Source organism: Pristis pectinata, chromosome 23 (genome assembly GCF_009764475.1).
Source record: "Pristis pectinata isolate sPriPec2 chromosome 23, sPriPec2.1.pri, whole genome shotgun sequence".
Taxonomy (NCBI): domain Eukaryota; kingdom Metazoa; phylum Chordata; class Chondrichthyes; order Rhinopristiformes; family Pristidae; genus Pristis; species Pristis pectinata.
This window is the reverse complement of record NC_067427.1, coordinates 15,049,465-15,068,467: the sequence shown is the minus strand read 5'-3', so window position 1 is coordinate 15,068,467 and position 19,003 is coordinate 15,049,465. Positions and strand designations below refer to the sequence as shown.

Below are 19,003 nucleotides of genomic sequence, written 5' to 3'. Positions count from 1 at the left end.
AATGTCACCGTAGTCTAGAAACACCTCTTGAGCACGTTGCCTTTGGCACATGTCTCAAACTAAAAGTACCTTTTAAGCAATTTTAGGATACAAGTTATCTTATCAAATTTTCATTTGCTTGAATCAACTCCTTCCATAATTTCCCCTGAGAGCTTGGTCCATAGATTAACCACTAAGTCACTGAAATATTATTTGTGCAGATGAAAGTCGATTCTTGTCTCCTTCAAGCAGATCATCCTCTCATTTTACTGTTTGAGACAATGTGAAGAAGCTCCACAGGGCCCATGGCTAGTTAAGTCAATCATTCTGGTGACATTATGTCTATATTTGATGCATTGGTTCAGATGAAATGCCAGCATTAACCTGATGGATTCAGTTTGCCCTAAATAATCTTCCAATCGCACCCCATCACTTGCATTGTCCAAACTGTATAACTTCGAGTAATGTTCTCCTATCTCAAAAGATACTCAGGAGGCCTGACTGATTCACTGCCCAGGAAAGTCTCTCTCCCATGTCACTATAATTCTACATATTTCTATTGCAAACTGATGTTATCTGTTCTTGGATCAAAGCCACATCCGGACAAATAGAAAATCGTGACAGGAAGCTGTGTCTGTGTTAAGTTTACTCAACTGTTGAATCTGTTTCAGGAACTGCTCACACTTCAGTCACCCATGGATCACTGATGAAGGATAAGCTAATGGAGCAGTCCCTTTGGTCCCTGTTGCCTTCTGAGAGCCATTATAGGCAGACAATGGAAAATATTAAAAACCTGCATTCTGGGGACAGCCGTGTACGGCACAGACCAAGCACTTCTTTTAGCAAGTTACAACCGGTAGGAACAAAATCAATGTTGCTTAAGGAGAATTCAAAATTGTCAGATTTGTATGTCTTATCAAGTTATAAATACAATACAAATACAAGTTGTTGTCAACTTTGGTGTGTTTTTGTACTAATAACAGTGGAGGTCATAATGTTTAATTATATGCTGTGACTAGCTAAGGAGAAGATTGCAAAGGAGGGCATGGCTCAGCAGAATGTGTGTAGTTTACAGCTGAGAACTGCAGGCTTACACATTCTGCCAGAAGGGAGAAATGCTCCAATAACATTGGGTATTTGCTCTGACACAGGGCATGTGGAGGAAAAATCTGAAAAATATCTTCAAGGGAAGATGAAGAGTGGATGGTTGCTCCTGTTCAATGGTGTCAGAGGCACAAACTGAGTGCTGAGCTTTAAAGAAATGTTTTCACATGAATCTTTAGAATACTGAATCTTTTACCACATGGCTGACTGTGTCTGTAAAAATTAAAAGGATGTGGATAAATATTTAAGAAGTAAGTCTGTAAATATTAAGGAAAGGGAATGAGATTGAAGCCAGCAGCTCCATTTGAACAACCAGTGTCCACACAGGATTGATTGGCTGAAAAGTCTCCCACTGTTGGAACATTTTTCTTTGAGCAAGAGAAGGGTTGCATGTTTCCTTTTGCTCAATATCATAATTTGTTTATAGCACTTCTGTGAAGTGCCTTGCAAACTTTCTCACATTAAAGGTGCTATATAAATTCCATGTTGGTGTTGTGCTTTTTAAGTTAATGGCACTATCCCCGGAGTAAGTGAGACTATCATGGTGTTAGCATTACACATGACCACAGTGCTCCAGGACTTTTATGGACTGGGACCCTTGAGAGTCAATGGGTTTATAGTTGCATTTATATTTTTGTTCCAGTGGGAGGAAACAGGAAGGCCCATCTTTGGGAACCAGGATGCATTCAGCCGTTTTGCCCTCGAGATGGCTCACCAGTACCTGAAGGAAGAGGATCTTCGAGCCAGGCACCAGGCAGCTCTGTTCCGACTGAGGGAGAAAGCACTAAAGGAGAAGACCAAGGCTGAGCTGGCTTGGCTGGAGCATCAGAAAATGTGAGTCCCTCTTTCTCAGATTTGCTTTTGCAAGTCTTGCAGGAGAATGGTAAATAGGAACAAGGTGCAGGAACAGGAGATGGTGATCTGGCCCTTGAGCACAGGGAAAGGGGAAGGTGACGGAGCAGGGAATCGACTAGCGGCAGGATCCTGCACCTCTCATGGAGCCAGACTGATTTACCTGCAGTCCAGCAGGAAGGGGAAAATTTTGTAACGTTCTGTGACATAGACTGGCAGACTGGAGTCCAATAGCGGTCCATGAGACTTCTTATTACAGAGACATTATTAATATGTTCTGTGATATGGGTGCAGATTATGGTATGGTTTAAATGTGCTTCATCCGTGTTTATTGAATTGATTAACTCTACAGACATCTCCAGGACAAAGGGCAGGATGACAAACGGCCTGTCATCATCAGGAAGCAGCGGCAAGTTCTGCTGAAGCTACAAAAGGAGAAGGTGAGGAACGCTGATGTCCAGTCCCTGTCCACACCCCTTTCAACCACATCCCATCACCTGCCCTTTACTCCATCAAACCACCTCCTTTCCCATACCCATTTCATTCCACTTGCCCCCAATAGCCCTGCTTGTTCCTTTAAACCCTCACCCCTTTCTTGCCCTCTCCATTGTCCCTTTGTCCCCTCCCCATTGACCCACAACCCTCATCTTTCTTGCCCCTTTCACCCCAATCCCCATTGTCCCACTTGCCCTTAACTTTCACCTCCCTGCCCCTTTCACTCCCCTCGCTCTTCATTCCCTTTTGCCCTTCTCTTCCACATCACTCACCCCATTGCCTCAAATGTCCTTGCCTTTCTCCCTGTGCACCTTTTGCCCCTTTACCCCACCTCCCTTCTCCCCTTTCCCCTTTCCTCCCCCTTGCTGCCTTCCCCCCTTGCCACTTTACATCATGTCTCTCCTCCCCCTCTACCCCCTTTCTCCCCTTCCCTTTTTACCCCTCGCCTCCTTTCATCCCCCTTTCCACCCCCTTGTCCCCTTCATCCCTCCCTCCTGCTCTTTTATTTCCCCCTACACCCTGTCACTCTTCATTGCCACCCAAGACTCCCTTTCACTTCGCATGAAGCTGAGGTCAATTCGGTCAGAATTCTCGCTTCCTTCTCAGTGCTGACAACGTCGCTTGTCTGCGAGGTTGTAGATTTTGCCTTGCAATGTGATTATTGATGGAACTCCCAAGTTCAGTGGCAGCTCCCATAACCAATGGCATGATGATGACACTAAATTCTGCATTGCGCTGTTAACATGCTGGTCTGTGTCTGTAACCGGGGAATTTTATCCATCCATGTCCACTTGGGACCAGAAACCACCACAGAAAGTTGCAGTTCTTTGGCACTGGATATGTTGAGATTAATCATCACATTTGGATCTTTACCAGATTAACATCACATGAAATCACTGGGGTCCGTACACATAAAACCCATCCAGAGGCCTTGACGATTGCCAAAGCCACGGCCTCAGCTTTGCCATGTGAAAACACAAGAAAACAAGGAAATAGGAACAAGAGTTGGCCACCAGGCCTCTCAAGCCTGCCCCGCCGTTCAATACGGCCATGGCTGATCTATGCAGGCCTCAACTCCTTTGTGGCAGTTCCTCATTATCCTAAATTCCTCAATCCTTCAAAAATATTTATCTACCTCCACCTTAATTTTATTCAATGATCTGGCCTCCACCACCCTTGAGAACAGAATTCCAGAGATATGCTACCCCATGAGAGAAGAAGCTGCCATGCATTTCAGTTTAGAATTACTGCCCCCTTAGTTTGCATCTATTGTACCCTTGTTCATGACTCTCTCACTAGTGGAAACAACTGTGAAGTTTTCTTGAGCAAAAAAAAAATAAACTGCTGGAAGAACTCATTGGGTCAAGAGGCAACGGGGTGTTTTGGGTCAAGACACTTCATAAGGACAACTGTGAAGGTTTCTTAATACCCAGTGTCTCTGAATTTTAAGGCATTTTTAAAAACAAGCTTAAAACACTTATAAATAATTAAAGACCAAGTGATTGAATGAATGCAACCTACCTTATTCTTGAGCAAAAAGCAAACTGTTGGAGGAACTCAGCAGGTCTCCACCGGAAATGTTGACTATTCCTTTGCCTCCACAGATTCTGCTCCACCTGCTGAGTTCCTCCAGCAGTTTGTTTTTTCACTCCAGATTACAGCATCTGCTATCTCTTGTATCTCTGCCTTATTCTTACCTTTCTTTTTGTTTTTGCAGCTGTATAGCCCTCATTCAGAGGAATGGGATTATGGATCCTGTTGCTGGTCCAATCCACAGTGAGATATGAGTGTGGGTATCCCACTGACAAGGTTGAGCAGCAAGCTGCTGCACCACAGTAGGACTCCATGTGGGCCTCATTGGCAGAAACCTTGAAAGGGAATCACCAGTAGAGCTTAGCCTGTACGTTCAGGACTTGGACAATCACTCTGAGTCCGAGCTGCCAGCAAAACCCAGGCCGGTAATTACTGGTGATGCTGGGGAAGCCCTTGCTGTCAACTGTGACTTGGTGGGTAGTGTTCTTGCCTTTTGAGTCAGAATGTGGTGGCTTCCGAAGCTCCAGTGCTGGAGAGATGCTGCACTATCAGAGGTGCTGAGTTCTGGATGAGTCAATTAAAGCAAGGCTGAGTCTCCTCTCTCTGAAATGGGCCCAAAAGATGTTAAGACGTGATTTGGAGAGAAAACTGGGGATTTGTCCTCTATTACAGGATACCTCACTATCCTTCTATCATCTTTTCTACCTTCTCCCCTTGTAATCAGTAACCGGATAGCCTGGTCATAATTACGTTGTTTATGGGAGCTTGTGGAGAACCAGATGCTGCTATGTTATTGACACCACGTACAAGTGAATACAATTCAAAGATATTTCATGAGCTATAAAGTACGTTAGATTGTCTTGAAATAGTAAAGGGCACCATATAAATTGAAGATCTAAATTGCTTTCCTGGAATTGAGGAGATTGAGTGTCTAGTTTCTACTCAGCTTCAGTGATGGAATTAGACACTAATTGCTTTGCTGCTCACCTGCCAAGGTTTAACATATCCATTCCCATTTCCAGGCAGAGATCAGGCACCTCCAGAATGCCTATCGGGTCGCGCACCAGGAGAGGAAGCTCCTCCTGAAACAGCAGCAAGAGATTTTTCGGATTCATCGGTCAACAGCACACCTACAGTGGCAGCTGAGCAGGTCTGCCACAGGCCCTTGGGTAAGAAGCTACAACATCACTCCCTCCAGACTCCTGCTGTCCCTTCTTGCTTCCTCAGTAACCTTCAGCCCAACCAAACCTCCGCAGCCCATATTCCAGCTTGCACATAGTCCCTTTCATCCATGGCCCTCAGTCACGTTGGCTCGCAGTTTGCCCACAATTTGCTCCATCCTCTTTCTATAACCACCACCTGCCCTACAACCTCCAAGAGTTTTGTGCTCCTTTTAATTCCTGCCTCTTGTGGGTTTTTTGTTTTACAATTCTGTGGCGTTGTTGACCATGCCTTCAGCTGCTTGGGCCCTGAGCTCTGGAATTCTCCCTCATCTCTCAATGTTCACTACAAGTTTCCTGGTGTCCAACCTTGTAAAAAGTCACACAGATGGAGTAACATTCTGCTTACTCACTGTCCTGTGAATCACCTTGGGATGTCTTGCCACATTACAATGCTTTATAAAAGCAGATAATTAATAGTGAGGATGGAGAGTAACATGAATCTGGATCATGCATTTACAAAGCTTTCCAGTGGGCTCCAGGTAATTGCACCAACTGTAGCTTCAATCTTCCTCTTCTCCAGGAAGTTGCCCAGTTACTCCCAGCACTGAGTCACCCTAGGCTGGAGGAGAAGTTAAAATCAACCAAGATTATTGGCCCTGATCACTCCAGTAATACAGCACTTATCTCCCTCACACATTTCATGGGAAGAGACACTGGTTAAGGTCCGCATTATGTTGGACTATTCTGGATTCTACGTTCATGTGAGAACAAGTGAGATGATAGTGTTGGAATTGTTTGCCTGTAAGTCAGGTCCTGCAATGGGAGGGATACAGTTGTAAAGAAAAGTGTGGCACGTTGTGTATAAAGTTGCATCATTTTGTTGCTTATGACAATTGCAGTGGCTGATAGCAGACAGAGAGATTGGTGGCATTCCACTGACTGTGTGTGGTACCAGCCCTGTTTACTGGGATGGCAGCTGGATATCCTGGGCCATTTCTACTCTGGTCTCTGGGTCTTGTTTAGTTTTCTTTCTTTCTTTTTCAATTTTTTTATTAGTTTTCAAATTAATACAGATTGATATATAGCATCAATATTTATACATGTAATACAAAGTGATCAGGATAACAATCATAGCATATATAATCATAAAGAACAATAAAATATAAAAAAAACTGTAGATCCAACGATCTCTTAGTAAATGAATATAATATAAAAGAAAGGAAATAAGATTTATTATATAAATTTAAATAAAGACCCAAATCAATAAAAAAATTATAAACAATATAAACTAAACAAAAAAAAACTTTAAAAAAAAACAAGCAACAAAAAAAAAGAAAAAAAACTGGGCTAAAATTTCTCAGTAGAAACAGAGCAATATTATGTCGTCAAGTCCGTTCCTCCAAGTTGGAAAGTTATTGAAAGGGGATCTACGTCATATGAAAATATTGAATAAATGGACTCCAAATATCTTCAAATTTAAGCGAAGGATCAACAGTACCACTCCTGTTTAGTTTTCAGGAGGGAAGGACACCTCATCGCCTGCAGCTGCCGACAGTGAATCCACACACTTGGCCGGTCCTGAGCCTGACCCAGATGTGGGGTGCTCTTCCCCTCAGTCACTCTTGGGCAGTGAAGGCTGCTCGGCCATGGACCGACTGAAGGAAATGCACAGGAAACTGGATGAAAGGTAGGCTGCTCCATCAGTGACTGCTGGTGAATCCTGTGGATGGCAGAATGGAGTGGGGTGACAAAAATGTACCTCAGGTCCTTACACAGGGATGTGGAGAAGGCTGATCAGTTCTTAAATCTCATCAGCCATTTATAAGAATGTGGCTGCAATTTTCTTGAGCACTTTGGGTCTCAGCACCAAGACCCAGTGCTTTTCATCCTTGATCCAACCTGAGCCTGAAACGAATACTCATGTCCCGTTGGGCCCGAGAAAGGTAGCTAGGCTCCAATGTGGAGCAAGAGAGGAGGGGACGGTATACTGGTCAGCCATAATCAATTTGAGAGGAGGCTGGGGGTGCTGAATGATTCTTTTTGTAATTCTAAAATGTAAAGGAAATCACATGACAACATTTAGCTTTCACTCTTTTCTGTGTGGGCTGGGAGGTGGCATTTGCTCAGGCTGAAATTCTGTCCATTCTGGGCTGGTGATTTAAGCTGATGGTGGTGGGACTGTGCTACTGGCTCGTAATATGGTGCAAACAAGGCACCACTCCATTCCCCTGCCTCATCTCAGTAGGCACCCTCGTCTCCTGTCCCATCATAGTGGGAACCACCCCTTCCCCTGCCCCGTCTGAGTGGCCAAACAGTAATGCTGTGAAGGCAAGTGCAGAGCACTGAGGCTGAAGACCATGCTGCCTGGGTGTCCTCTTGATCTGGGTGGGAGTTGAGGGAACCCAATAGTAGGCAGGGGCAGGAATACTGAATCAGTGTCGCCAGTGTCCTTTTGGTAATCTGTGCCAATTCTGCCGCAGCTCTGTGGATTCCAGTATGACTGAGTTGGGGGCGGGGGTTTCCTTTTGCATTTAATAGGTTCCTTTCTAAAAAAGAGGAGGAGCTGATCAGGCGGCGGAGACAGGCCATGGATGTGCTGGCATGGAAGCAACCTTTGGATGTGGAGGAGCCTGTCATTCACGGGACTGAGACAGAGGCTTTGGCCGCCTGGAGCCCACAAGTCAGGGAGCAAGTTCCAGGCACACGGGATCCTTCCACGGAGAAAGGTATGCTTCAGCTCAATTATTTTGTTGGGTTTTTATTTTAATCTCTTGCAAGCACTCCTCCCCTGTGTCTCCCATCACACACTGGTCCTTTTGTCACCACCGTAGGCCTTGTGGCTGCAGCTCAGTTAATTGGCTTGCAGGAAGTGTGCGAGAGGGTTAAGTATGATCTTTATCCTCCTCATGTTTTGTCCTTTCATGTAAAATAGTGCTGGGTTTTCACTGCCCACCACCCACAAGTCCAACACACATACTGGGGGAACTCAGCAGGTCTGGCAGGAAGGAGGGAGATAGACATTTGACGGTTTGGGTCGAGAACCTTCATCTGGACCAGATGGTCTCGACCCAAAATGTTGACGGTCCATTTCCCTCCACAGATGCTGCCTGACCTGTTGAGATCCTCCAGCATTTTGTGTGTTGTTCCAGATTCCAGCATCTGCAGTCTGTTTTTCATCCACAACTCCAAACCCAATTGGTCATTAATGGGGAGGAGGTGCCCTTGTTCCTGATTTGATGATATAAAAATGAGAGAATTTAATTACATGTTTTACAAATAGTTTGTAAGCATAACCATAATGACATTAACAATGGTTTAGATTAATGAACCTCTCCAAGGTATGAAAGCCCCTGAAGCTGATTCCAGTGGGAAAATGTCGAGGAGAAGGTGCTTAGACAGCAGCTTCCAAATACAGCACGCTGTAAATAGTATTTTTGCTTAAAACTCACTACTTGTATTTTCCAAACACATTTTGCCGATTAAAACACAGATTAAATCCACTGCTTCCTGTACTGTGTATTTAAAATATATTTTCTGGGAAATTCTGTTCTCAATTTTAACCTTTCCCTCACACACTTCCTCCCGCAAACCACCGTCATGGGTAGGAGAAGGTCTTTGAGTGGGCGGGGAATTTAAGTATCAGTACCTGACATCCCAAGTGTAGGCTGACAGGTCAGTGTAGCACTGACGGAATGCTGCAGTGTCCTAGGTGTCAACTACCGCCTGAGAAGTTAAACTGTGGACCATCTACTGCCCCAGAGGTGGAAGTAAAAGATAGCATTGAATTACTTGAAGAAGAACAGGCAAGTTATTTCTTGTGTCCATGCCAACATTTGTCCCTCAACTGATGTCACAACAAGTTGGTGATCTGGATGTTATTGCACTGCTATTAGTGGGATCTTGCTGTATAAATTGGATGCCTACGTTCCTACTCAATCGAAGTACTGTATTGTATCTGAAGCATAAAGTATAAAATTGATCTTTTTAACGGTGTCCTGTTGGGGAAGCCCACAGGTCCTTGAGGAACCTGGGCAAGTTTTACAATTTTGCCTTGTTGGCCCGGTGAAGCAGGGGCCCTGCTCCCAGGGCTCAGGAAGAAACCTTTGGCTTCCTCAGCTGCGTGTGTGCCCAGATCTCCATCCCCACCCCAACACACCACGCACCACCCAGTGTTAATTGTTCCCAGACATTTCCCCCTGCTTCCTCTGTCTGTCGGAGTGCTTTCCCACATCTCTGTGGCTCCCACTGGCTGAGTGATGGGCAGGGCTCTCCATGTTTATTTAAATGAGCTGCCGCCTTTAAGATCAATAGGCCTCCATGTCCCCTGCCTTGCTGGGTTTTGCATCCTCTGACAAGTTGGCCTTGCTCTGTCGTTCATACTGGATCCAGGCTGATTTAGCTGACAAAATGCAATCAGTAAACTTGAGAGTCGGAGTGAACTCTCCCGAGATGTCTCTGAGTGTCTCCTATTGCTGTAGATTGTGGTCCAGGCTAATGCTCACGAATTCCAAAATGTTGAGTGAAATCATCAACGTGAATGAGAATGCCAGAATGGTCCAAGACCGTGGTCCAGATGTTGATGCTGTGAGAAGGTTGTAGCTCAAACCAGCTGATACTGAGCACAGTCTGCAGCATAAACCTGCACCTGACTTGTGAGGAGGCTGTTGAGCTCACTCAGCACTAAATGCTTGCATCTGTATTACTTCTTTCACAACCTTTGGCTGTTCTAGAGCACTATTAAACCTATTAAACCAATAGGTGTTCTTTGAGTTTCTGTCACTGTTGTAATATGGAAACTGCAGCAGACAGTATGAGGCAATGGCAGCACAGTGGAGCAGCAGTTAGTACTGCTGCCTCACAGCTCCAGGTACCAGGTTCGATTCTGTTCTCCGGCGCTGTCCATGTGTAGTTTGCAAGTTTTCTCTGTGATTGTGTGGGTTTCCACTGGATGCTCCAGTTTCCATCTTCATCCCAAAGATGTGCTGGTATTTTCATTGGAAACAAGGAGAGAAGGAATGAGACTACTGGGATTACTCCTCTGGGAGTCAGATTTCTCAATGGGTGGAGTTATTACAAGTGTAAAATAAAATATTCTTTCTCTATGATGCAAGTTAAAGGATAAATACTGGCTCAGATAAACTCTCTTGCTCTTCATATATCCTCAGTGGGTTCAGTTGCATTCGCTAGAAAGGGCAGGCTCGATCTCGTCCAAATGTCCATGGAGTAGAACTTGAACTTCTGACAGAGCCGGTAGTGTTCCCCGTTGATCCTTGGCTGATACCAGGCCAAAAGCCTAGGACTACATGTTGGGGTTCAAAATGAAATTTTCCCTTGCTCAAGAGGAAATAGTCGTGCAAGGTGCTAAAAGGCAAAGGGGTAAACAGCGGCTCCCATAGAATTAATTAGCAAGAGCTTGATGACACTTTCAATAAGTATCTTAAGTGGATGAGGGTAACTTACACTTTGTTTTAATACCCTGCACTCTGCGGCTGGAGTGTAGCATGAATAAATCAAAACTAATTGCTGCTGAACCTTCAAAGGGATTTGAGAACTTGCCAATTCCTGCCAGCTATTATAGGTTTAGTAGACAACAATATGCTTTGGCATGTTTTCACATTGTGCATTAGGGCCCTATTCAATGGCATTTTTCACTGGGATTGTTAGCTGGCTTTTTTTTCTCATTGAGGGATTAATTCAGGGGTCATCACCTTTTGGAACTCTGTATTTGACAAAGATACAGAATAACTAAAATAGGTATAAGCATTCAATAGCAGGAGTAAATGACACTAGGATATTAGAAAAGACAGAACAGGCTGGAACATTTCTCTACAAGTGTTCTTTGGAATTTTTTAACATTACGAAGAATATGATAAAATAATCATTGCAGATATATTTCTGTGTCCAGGTGATCCCAGAATCTGCATTCTTTTGGTTTTCAATTGCTGTAAACATAAGATGATCCTCAAGAAGTTCAATGGTTTACTAATTGCCTGTGAGGTGTTTCATAGGGGGATCTTGTGACTGTAAGTACAAGTTGAGGAAAATTGCACTGATGTATTTAATTGGAAGCTGGATAAGCACCTGAAAGAAGGAACAGAGGAAGGTGTTCATGGGGTTAGATATAGAGGAGCGGTAGGAGACTCCCATGAATAAGTAACAGTGCATGGACCTGTCATTAAAGAGCTTTAGACTTTTCCTTCCTTCTCAAAAGTATATCCTCTGGAATCATCCCAATGAATCCTTTTTGAACCTTCTCCTGCACCTCTGTGTTTCTTTAAAATATGGAGGCCAAAAATGTTCACAGACCTCCAAGTGTGATGTAGCCAAGTTGAAGATGACTTCCCTGCTTTACAATTCTATGCCACTGGGAATAAAGTTTGCTTTTCTAATGTAAACCCGCATGGGTATTTTTGGTGAGTTGTGTCCTTAAATCCCTTTGTTGCTCCGCCTGTTGTTATTCAAGGAATATGCGGCTCTCTTCTTCCCTCAGAATGTGACACCTCCCATTTATCTGTATTGAACACATTTACCATTTATACATACTTGGAGCTGACCGTGCTTTTTTAATAAACTAATGGGATTTAGTGTCACTAGCAAAGCCAGAATTTATTGCCCATTCTTAACTGCCCTTGAGAGGTTGATAGTGAAATGCTGCTGCTTCTAATGAAGGTACTCCCATTGCACCGTTGCCGAGGGAATTTCAAGAGTTAGACCAGTGACAATGAAGGAATGGCAAAAAAACTTCCTTGTCAGGGTGATGCTTGACCTGGAGGGGAAACGGGTCCCAAGTATTCCCAAATACCTGCTGCCTTGTTCTTGGTGATAGTGGGTTTTGGGAAGTGGTGTCAAAGTAGCCCAGACAAATAAATTTATAGATGGGTCCCTCAGCTGGATTAACAAAAGAAGCACGGGGAACTATTTTGAAGAAGGGCAGGGGAGTTGTCCAAGATGTCCAGGCCAATTTTTTATCTCTTCAGATATGATCAGTAAAAATAGATGATCTGGTCCTTACATTGCTGGGTACAAATTCACTGCTGCATTTTCTACAACAGTAAGCACACTTCAAAAAAGATTCATTGGCTGTGAAGTAGCTTGAGGAGAGCTGAGGTGACTGAAATTTGTGCATAAATACAGGTCCTACTTTTACTAATTGAGGAGTGCTCCAGTCAATGTTGGCACTTTAACCATGGCTAATCCTATTATGACCAGCCATTGAAGCTGTGATCTCCTACATCGGTGTATTGTGGCATGAGATATTATCCTTTTTGAATCTCTCTCCCATGTGAATTAGATAACAGCAATGCTGAAGAATGCTCCCATTCCCCAGAATCAACCAAGCACCTTGAGATCAACAAAGTGATGACACTGGCTGAAGACTTTTCTTTGGATGAACTAAATAGAAGGAAGCAGAATGCGGTAAGGACAATGTTAGTGCACATGTCCACAAACTGGTGGTTTAATCATCTTCATTATATAAAGACTGTAGGGATTTAGTTGCTAAATTCTGCTCCCAACTTCAAGATAAAGTTTTTTAACTTCAGTCTAAACTGAGTGGTCTTGTTTAAGGTAGTAATGGATCATTGTTAACAAAAAGACTCAGCAAGGGTTCTTCCTGCTGACTGATCCACAGTGGAACACAATGGGTGAGGGTAGGAGCAATTTTGTTGTATTTCAACAGCCTCCTTCCCCTCCCTCAACCATGCCTTTGGCACCATAGCATGCAGATGTTTCCTATTCCTTTATGGATCCTCATGAAACTGTATCTGGAATATTGTGTACAGCTCTGGTCTCCTTATCAAGCAAGGTAGAGTGATTGGAGTGAAGGTTCACCAGATTGATCCAAGGATTGGGAGTTGTCAGTAAGCGGACTAGGCCTGTTCTCTCTTAAGTTTAGTATTAAGAGATAATCTCATTGAAATGTACAAATTTTACAGAGTTTGACAGGATAAATGTGGTAATGATGCTTCCCTTGACTGTGTTTTTTGGAGCCAGGGGTCAAAATCTCAAAATAAGGGGTCAGCATTTCAGGACAGATATGAGAAAATATACCTTCAGTCAATGGGTAGTGAATCTTAAGAATTGTCTACCCAAGATGGCTGTGGAGACACACAGAGTTTACTCAAGGTAGAGATCAATAGATTTTTGGATGTTTAGGGAATCAAGAGATAAGAGGTTAGTGGAGGAAATTGGTCTGTCGTAGAAGACCAATTTCCTCCACGAATCGGTCCCTCAGCCTGGTCTTACTGAATGGCAAGGAAGGCATGAGGGACCAAATGGCCGGCTCCTGCTATTCTTTTTATGATCTTACTTCATTCAACCATGTAGACGTCAGAAGATGGGCATCGACCAAAGGGCTTTAACCCAGCAGGAGTAGGAACCTTCTGGGGAAGTTGAAAATATAGAGAGAAGTGGTAAATGGGCATTAATTTTATCAGATGATGTCAAAGAGTGAGATCAGAGCAAGTACCTGGTCTCAGAAGTCAGTAAGATTCTTGGTGCACGTGAACAGATTAATGTACTACATATCAGTCATGTTTTAAACCAGGGTAAATAAAACCCTACTTAGATGTGAGCCTACAGTAAAATAAAACAAATATTTGCAGAAATACATACATGTCTATTAATATTTGATCTCCCAATGCAGACTGTGTATTTTGTCCAAACTAGATTAAATCAGCAGCTGTTTTTGTTTACAATTTAGTTTGGATTAAATGGAGTAAATCTGCAGAACACAAAAGCAGGGTGAACAGAGGTGCTGTGTGTTAAGATTCCACATGATAAATAAAAATGGTATGTCATTTGGTCCATTAGAATTGCACAAGAATTTTTCTGAATGGGAAGGGTTTAGATTTCATTGTGACAGATAAGAATGGGGAGAAATTTATCAGGATTCTGTATCGTGGGAGATCTGGAAAAGGAGTTGTTGGAATTCATAATAAAACAGCTTTGAGATTCTGGGAGGCGGTTGGTTTGCTGGAGTTTTAAACTTGGTTGTACAATGCATGGACCCTGTGCCAGCTCTGCCATTCAGTGAGATCATAATTACCTCAACTCCACCCCCCTGCATTAACCCCACTTCTTCCTTAATATCCAAAATCTCTCTGCCTTGAATATTGTTCAGTCCTGGGCCTTCAGGAATAAATCTGGTGATCATGTAGCACATTCTCCTTATCATAGGTACATTGTTCATTAGTTAGGAAGACCAAAGCAGTATTTACTATCCAGGTGTGATCTCCCCAGGGCCCCATATAATTGCAGGAAGGCATATATACTCTTCTGCTCAAACCCTCTTGCAATAAAATATCATTTGTCTACCCAATTGCTTGCCATACATGCATGGTGACTAGTGATCTGCATACAAGGTCATCCAGATATTTCTGAATGCAAACATCTGTAAGTCTCTTGCCATTTAAGCAATACCACTCTTTTCCATTTCTCTAACAAATCTTTTCTAGCTGTTTTTTTTTCTAAACACATCACCTTTTTCCAGATTATATTCTGCCTCCCATGTCCTTGACCATTCATTTAACCCAAGGTCATCTCCCAAAGCCCTTTGCACCCTCCTCCCATCCCACGCTGGCACCCAGCATTGCATCATCAGCAATCTTGGTTATAGTACACTTGACCTCCTCCTCCAAATCACTGGGGCCCCAGCACTAATCCCTGAAGAATCCCACTAGTCACAGCTTCTCAACCCAAAAATGATCCATTTGCTCCTTGTCTCTGTTTTCTGTTCATTAACCAATTCTCAGTTTGTGTTGGTTTATTATCCCCAATCCCACGTACTTTACTGTTGACAAATAACATTTTTTGTGGCACCTTACAGCCTTCTGAATGTCAAAGTACAGCATGTCCATGGGCTCATTGTTATCTATTCTGCTGCGTATAACCCAAAAAAACTCTGACCAGTTTGTTGGATCTTATTTCCTTTTCTTAGATCCATGTTGACTTTAATCAATCCTAACATTATTTTCCAAGTTCCAGTTCCTTCATGACAGATTCTAGCATTTTTCCTACTACTGACGTAAAGACAACAAGTCTGAAGTTCCCTGTTTTCCTTCTCCCTCCTTTCTTAAAAGGTGGGGGGTTGGGTGCTTTTATTTGCTAATAAATAATTTCAGAATGAATGAAAATTTGGAACATAACAGCCAGTGGATCCATTACTTTCCTAGCCACTTCTTTCAAAATTTTTTCCGTTAGGTCACGAGTTTTATCTGCTTTCAATCCCTTTTAATTTTTCCATTTACTTTTTAATTCTAATTTCTCGGTTCGTCATTCATTCTGGATCTGTCATTGACCACTATTTCCAGGAGATTTTCTGTGTCTTCTTTGAAGGCAGGTGCAAAGTATTATGCTTCAAAGTTTGTGGTTAAACTGATACCTTTTTTAACATTTGGGTTTCTCATTTATAGAAACCAGCTGAAACTTTGAAACAGATCTCTACAGTTCTCGAACCTTCTGAAAACTTGGTGACGAAAGCAGCCAAGATTCAATCAGAGAAAGATTTCCTCATCAGTGGTAAGAAGGGAATCTGCCTATTGCTTTAAAGACTGAGATTATGTTGTTCTTACAGCTGGGAATCTGTTTTTGGAAGCTGCCTATGTTGTTTTTCTCGATATGGCTGTATCTGGTTTGTACCATACATCAACCCCCATTTCTCAGGTCTGATAACAAATTATTTATCCTTATCAAACTATATGTACAGAAGAGGGCTGTAGATTTTAAAATAATGAAGAGCATGTGTTTTAAAATAATAGGTCAAGGATTAAAAACGGACGCAGCCATATTTATTAAAATAACACATCCCATGTTGTCATATTTGTCATGGTCAGTGTTGTGCCGCAGTATGTGGCCAATTGTTTTAAAATGGTGATTGGTTGCACAGCAAGGTCCAGCTACCATTACCCATTACCACAACAATTGATAAAATAGGGCTATGCATCGACCTTGTGATGAAGCCGAAATATTTCCCATTACAGAGACGGCTACAGAGCCAACAGTTGGAGAAACTCGCACCTCACCACTGAGACGTGAGCTGCCGAGCCACAAGGAGGTGGTGGGCAGCATACGGAGTGAGCAAAGGAGGCGACAGAGAGAAAAGTTAAAGATGGAGGAAGCTGAACTGTGCAGACAGCTGGAGGTTTGTTGCATACATCAACTTGTTGTCAATGACCCTTATCACTGAAAGAACGCTGTTGCATTAATGTCAGCTGCAGCTCAGTGGATAACACTCCTGGCTCTAAATCTGAGGGCAGTGGGCACAAATCCCACTCGCACACTTGTCCAGGCTGATAACACTAGTGCATTTGTGCCGCAGTGTGAGAGATGCCCTCGTTCAGATGAGGTATGAGCTGAGGCCTAGGACAGGGATAAAAGAATCCCTGACATTAAGCTGAAGAGGAGCTGGGGATTTCCTGAGACATCTTGGCAAACTAGTTGACATGGCTTACCTGAGCATTACCACCCTTCCTATTTGTACTCACAATTCTTCATGAATTAGTTGCCAAGTTTCCTACATTATGACAGTGACACCACCTCCAAAAGGAAGCTTTGTTCCCTGAAAAGTGCTCTGGGATCTATGGAGGTTGTGAAGAAGACAATATAAATCCAAGTACTCCTTTCCACTTAGAATACTGTACATATGTCACCTTTGACTTTCTCAAGACATCCAAAGCACCACACCCAAATTTCTTCTGTTATTTGGATAAATGAAGATTGCATTTAAGACTCTGAAATATTTTGAACCCAAAATAAGTAATATAAATCACACGAAAAGAGGAAGCCAATGTATTAAAAAAGAAATGATCAATTGATTTGAATAACTTTGAGTGGTCATGGCAAATGTCCAAGAGCCACTCAGATTCAGAATGGTAGTTGTTTAAGATGCCAGCTAACTGAGGTATTTGCTTGCTCTGAAGTGCTTCCAATGCTCAGTGTTAGTGACTGTTACATTTCTGCTGTTTTTATTGCAGGTGTATGATGCCTTTATCAGTAGGACACAAGCTGAATTGATTTTGGATGATGACGTCAGCCATGGTCTAAAGCCTCAAATTAAAACCCCTGCTGCAGCCCAGTACAAGCCACAAGTTGATTCTCCTCCGCCACAGAGGTACAGAGATTATAGGAAAAGTCTTAAACATCGCAAATAGATCAAGTTGTCCTTCAAAATGTGGCAGGCATTATTAATTCTTAGATGTTCTTGTCATATTTTATCCACTTACGATGTTGAAATCTGACCTTTTAAGGGGGCAATTGATATTGTTGCATTTGGAATGAGTGCTGGAGTTGGAGTCGGCTTGGAGTCATGGTTACCAGTTGCTGTAGCCACTGTGCCCGTGCTGTCTAACTCCTTACCTTGGTGAAAAGACTGAGGAAAAAGCTCAGCTGGGGCTCCTGCTGCAGCTTGCTATCCCTCGATTGTTTGTGGAAAAGCCACAGATTATGATCATTGGATCAGGCCAGGAGCATACATAAGGTGAAGCCAGAGGCTTCCTCCCAATAATCTTTAACACATGTTGTGTGTAATATGTACATGGTTAACACACTCCAAAAGTTGGCACATTTAACTTCCTGAACACACCCTGTCCTTGGCTCTGACATCTTGAATGTTATAATTCTCTGCTCTCTTTCCATTTGCATGCAGTTGTTCCTGGCTATTAAATGACGAGGAGTTTGCACGGCAGGAGTCAAAAAGGGACAGAGAAGCATGAGTAAAGAAAATGAGCAAGGACAAAAATGTAGAAAGAAACCAAAGGGATTAGCTGAAAAGAAAGTAGGCAAAAGAAGTAGAAAAAAGAAATTCAAACAAGCTGTAACGAGGAGTGCACTGAGGCCAAACAGGCATGGGCCACCTCTATCCACACCCCTTCACCCCCAACAATCACCCAAAAAAATGTATAATGTAATATCGTGGATCAGTGAGCATTTAATTGTTTCATAATGTTAAGGATGCTCACATGCACATCCCTCCAAAAGGCAGCAAATTTAGGTTCTTCTGCATGTCCCTATCCTGGAACATAATATAATTGAATGTGAGCTGGAATTGAGGATGCATGGGGAGCAGTAATTAATGAAAAAATTTCTACTTTTACCTAGATCCAATCTCCTTCAGCATTCACCAAGAAAAGGTGCTACAATACTTCAGCCACAAGACTTGCTTTCACAGCAAGGTAGGACATATCTAAGGGGCTGGAATTTGTGATTGTTTCAATGGTGAAGCTCGTTGCCATTACTGATTTAATTTCATGGTAGCTTCTGGCATCATCAAAGCGTGGTTAAACACAAAAACCTGGAAGATTCTTTGGGTGATGGCCTGTTTCTCAACGTGCGTTCACTTCTGCAGCCTTTGCAGATACAGTCAGCACAGAGTCAGTCATTTGATGTGAAATTCCAACTTATTGTGCACTTTTCTTGCTGGAAAAACTGTTAAAGATTCTAAGCCTCGTTTCACCCTAAGCAATTTAGTTTGTTATGGAGTCCCACATTATAATTATTGCTGAACAACCTCTCTTGGCCTGAAAATCAAATATTACAATTGTGGAGTCTCATTCACGCAGAATAAGATTTAAAAATTGCCTAACTTTTAAAGAGAATCTTGGGGTTTACTCCTTGTGTTTAGTTTGATATTTGATCACAGTCTTATGTGGCTGTCTCAGTGTTCAGTTTGTCTCCATACAATGATTTCAAATATTAATTATAATTCCTCATTCTTATTTTCTGCTTTACAGTTTGTAAAATTTCTTCAATCTGCCAATAAACTTGCCTGATTGCTGCACTGTCCCTTAATGCCTCTCCTGCCCTCTGAAGCCATGCATTCAGGGTAACGGTGGAATTGGGGATATCAATGCTCAAAATTCCACAAAATCTTTCTGAGTTGC

General features: G+C 42.8%; 1 protein-coding gene across 1 annotated transcript in view; it reads left to right on the top strand.

The window, feature by feature from the left end:
• The window catches only part of LOC127582291 (centrosome-associated protein 350-like), a 76,272-nt gene that overhangs the window by 41,454 nt on the left and 15,815 nt on the right, over positions 1 to 19,003 (top strand). The window contains exons 13-23 of the mRNA XM_052037468.1: positions 651 to 835; positions 1,727 to 1,917; positions 2,288 to 2,375; positions 4,986 to 5,132; positions 6,638 to 6,813; positions 7,665 to 7,852; positions 12,418 to 12,542; positions 15,539 to 15,644; positions 16,106 to 16,266; positions 17,099 to 17,235; positions 18,222 to 18,295. Of these exons, the coding sequence (XP_051893428.1) occupies positions 651 to 835; positions 1,727 to 1,917; positions 2,288 to 2,375; positions 4,986 to 5,132; positions 6,638 to 6,813; positions 7,665 to 7,852; positions 12,418 to 12,542; positions 15,539 to 15,644; positions 16,106 to 16,266; positions 17,099 to 17,235; positions 18,222 to 18,295 (1,578 nt within the window). The remainder of the gene's footprint in view (positions 1 to 650; positions 836 to 1,726; positions 1,918 to 2,287; positions 2,376 to 4,985; positions 5,133 to 6,637; positions 6,814 to 7,664; positions 7,853 to 12,417; positions 12,543 to 15,538; positions 15,645 to 16,105; positions 16,267 to 17,098; positions 17,236 to 18,221; positions 18,296 to 19,003) is intronic.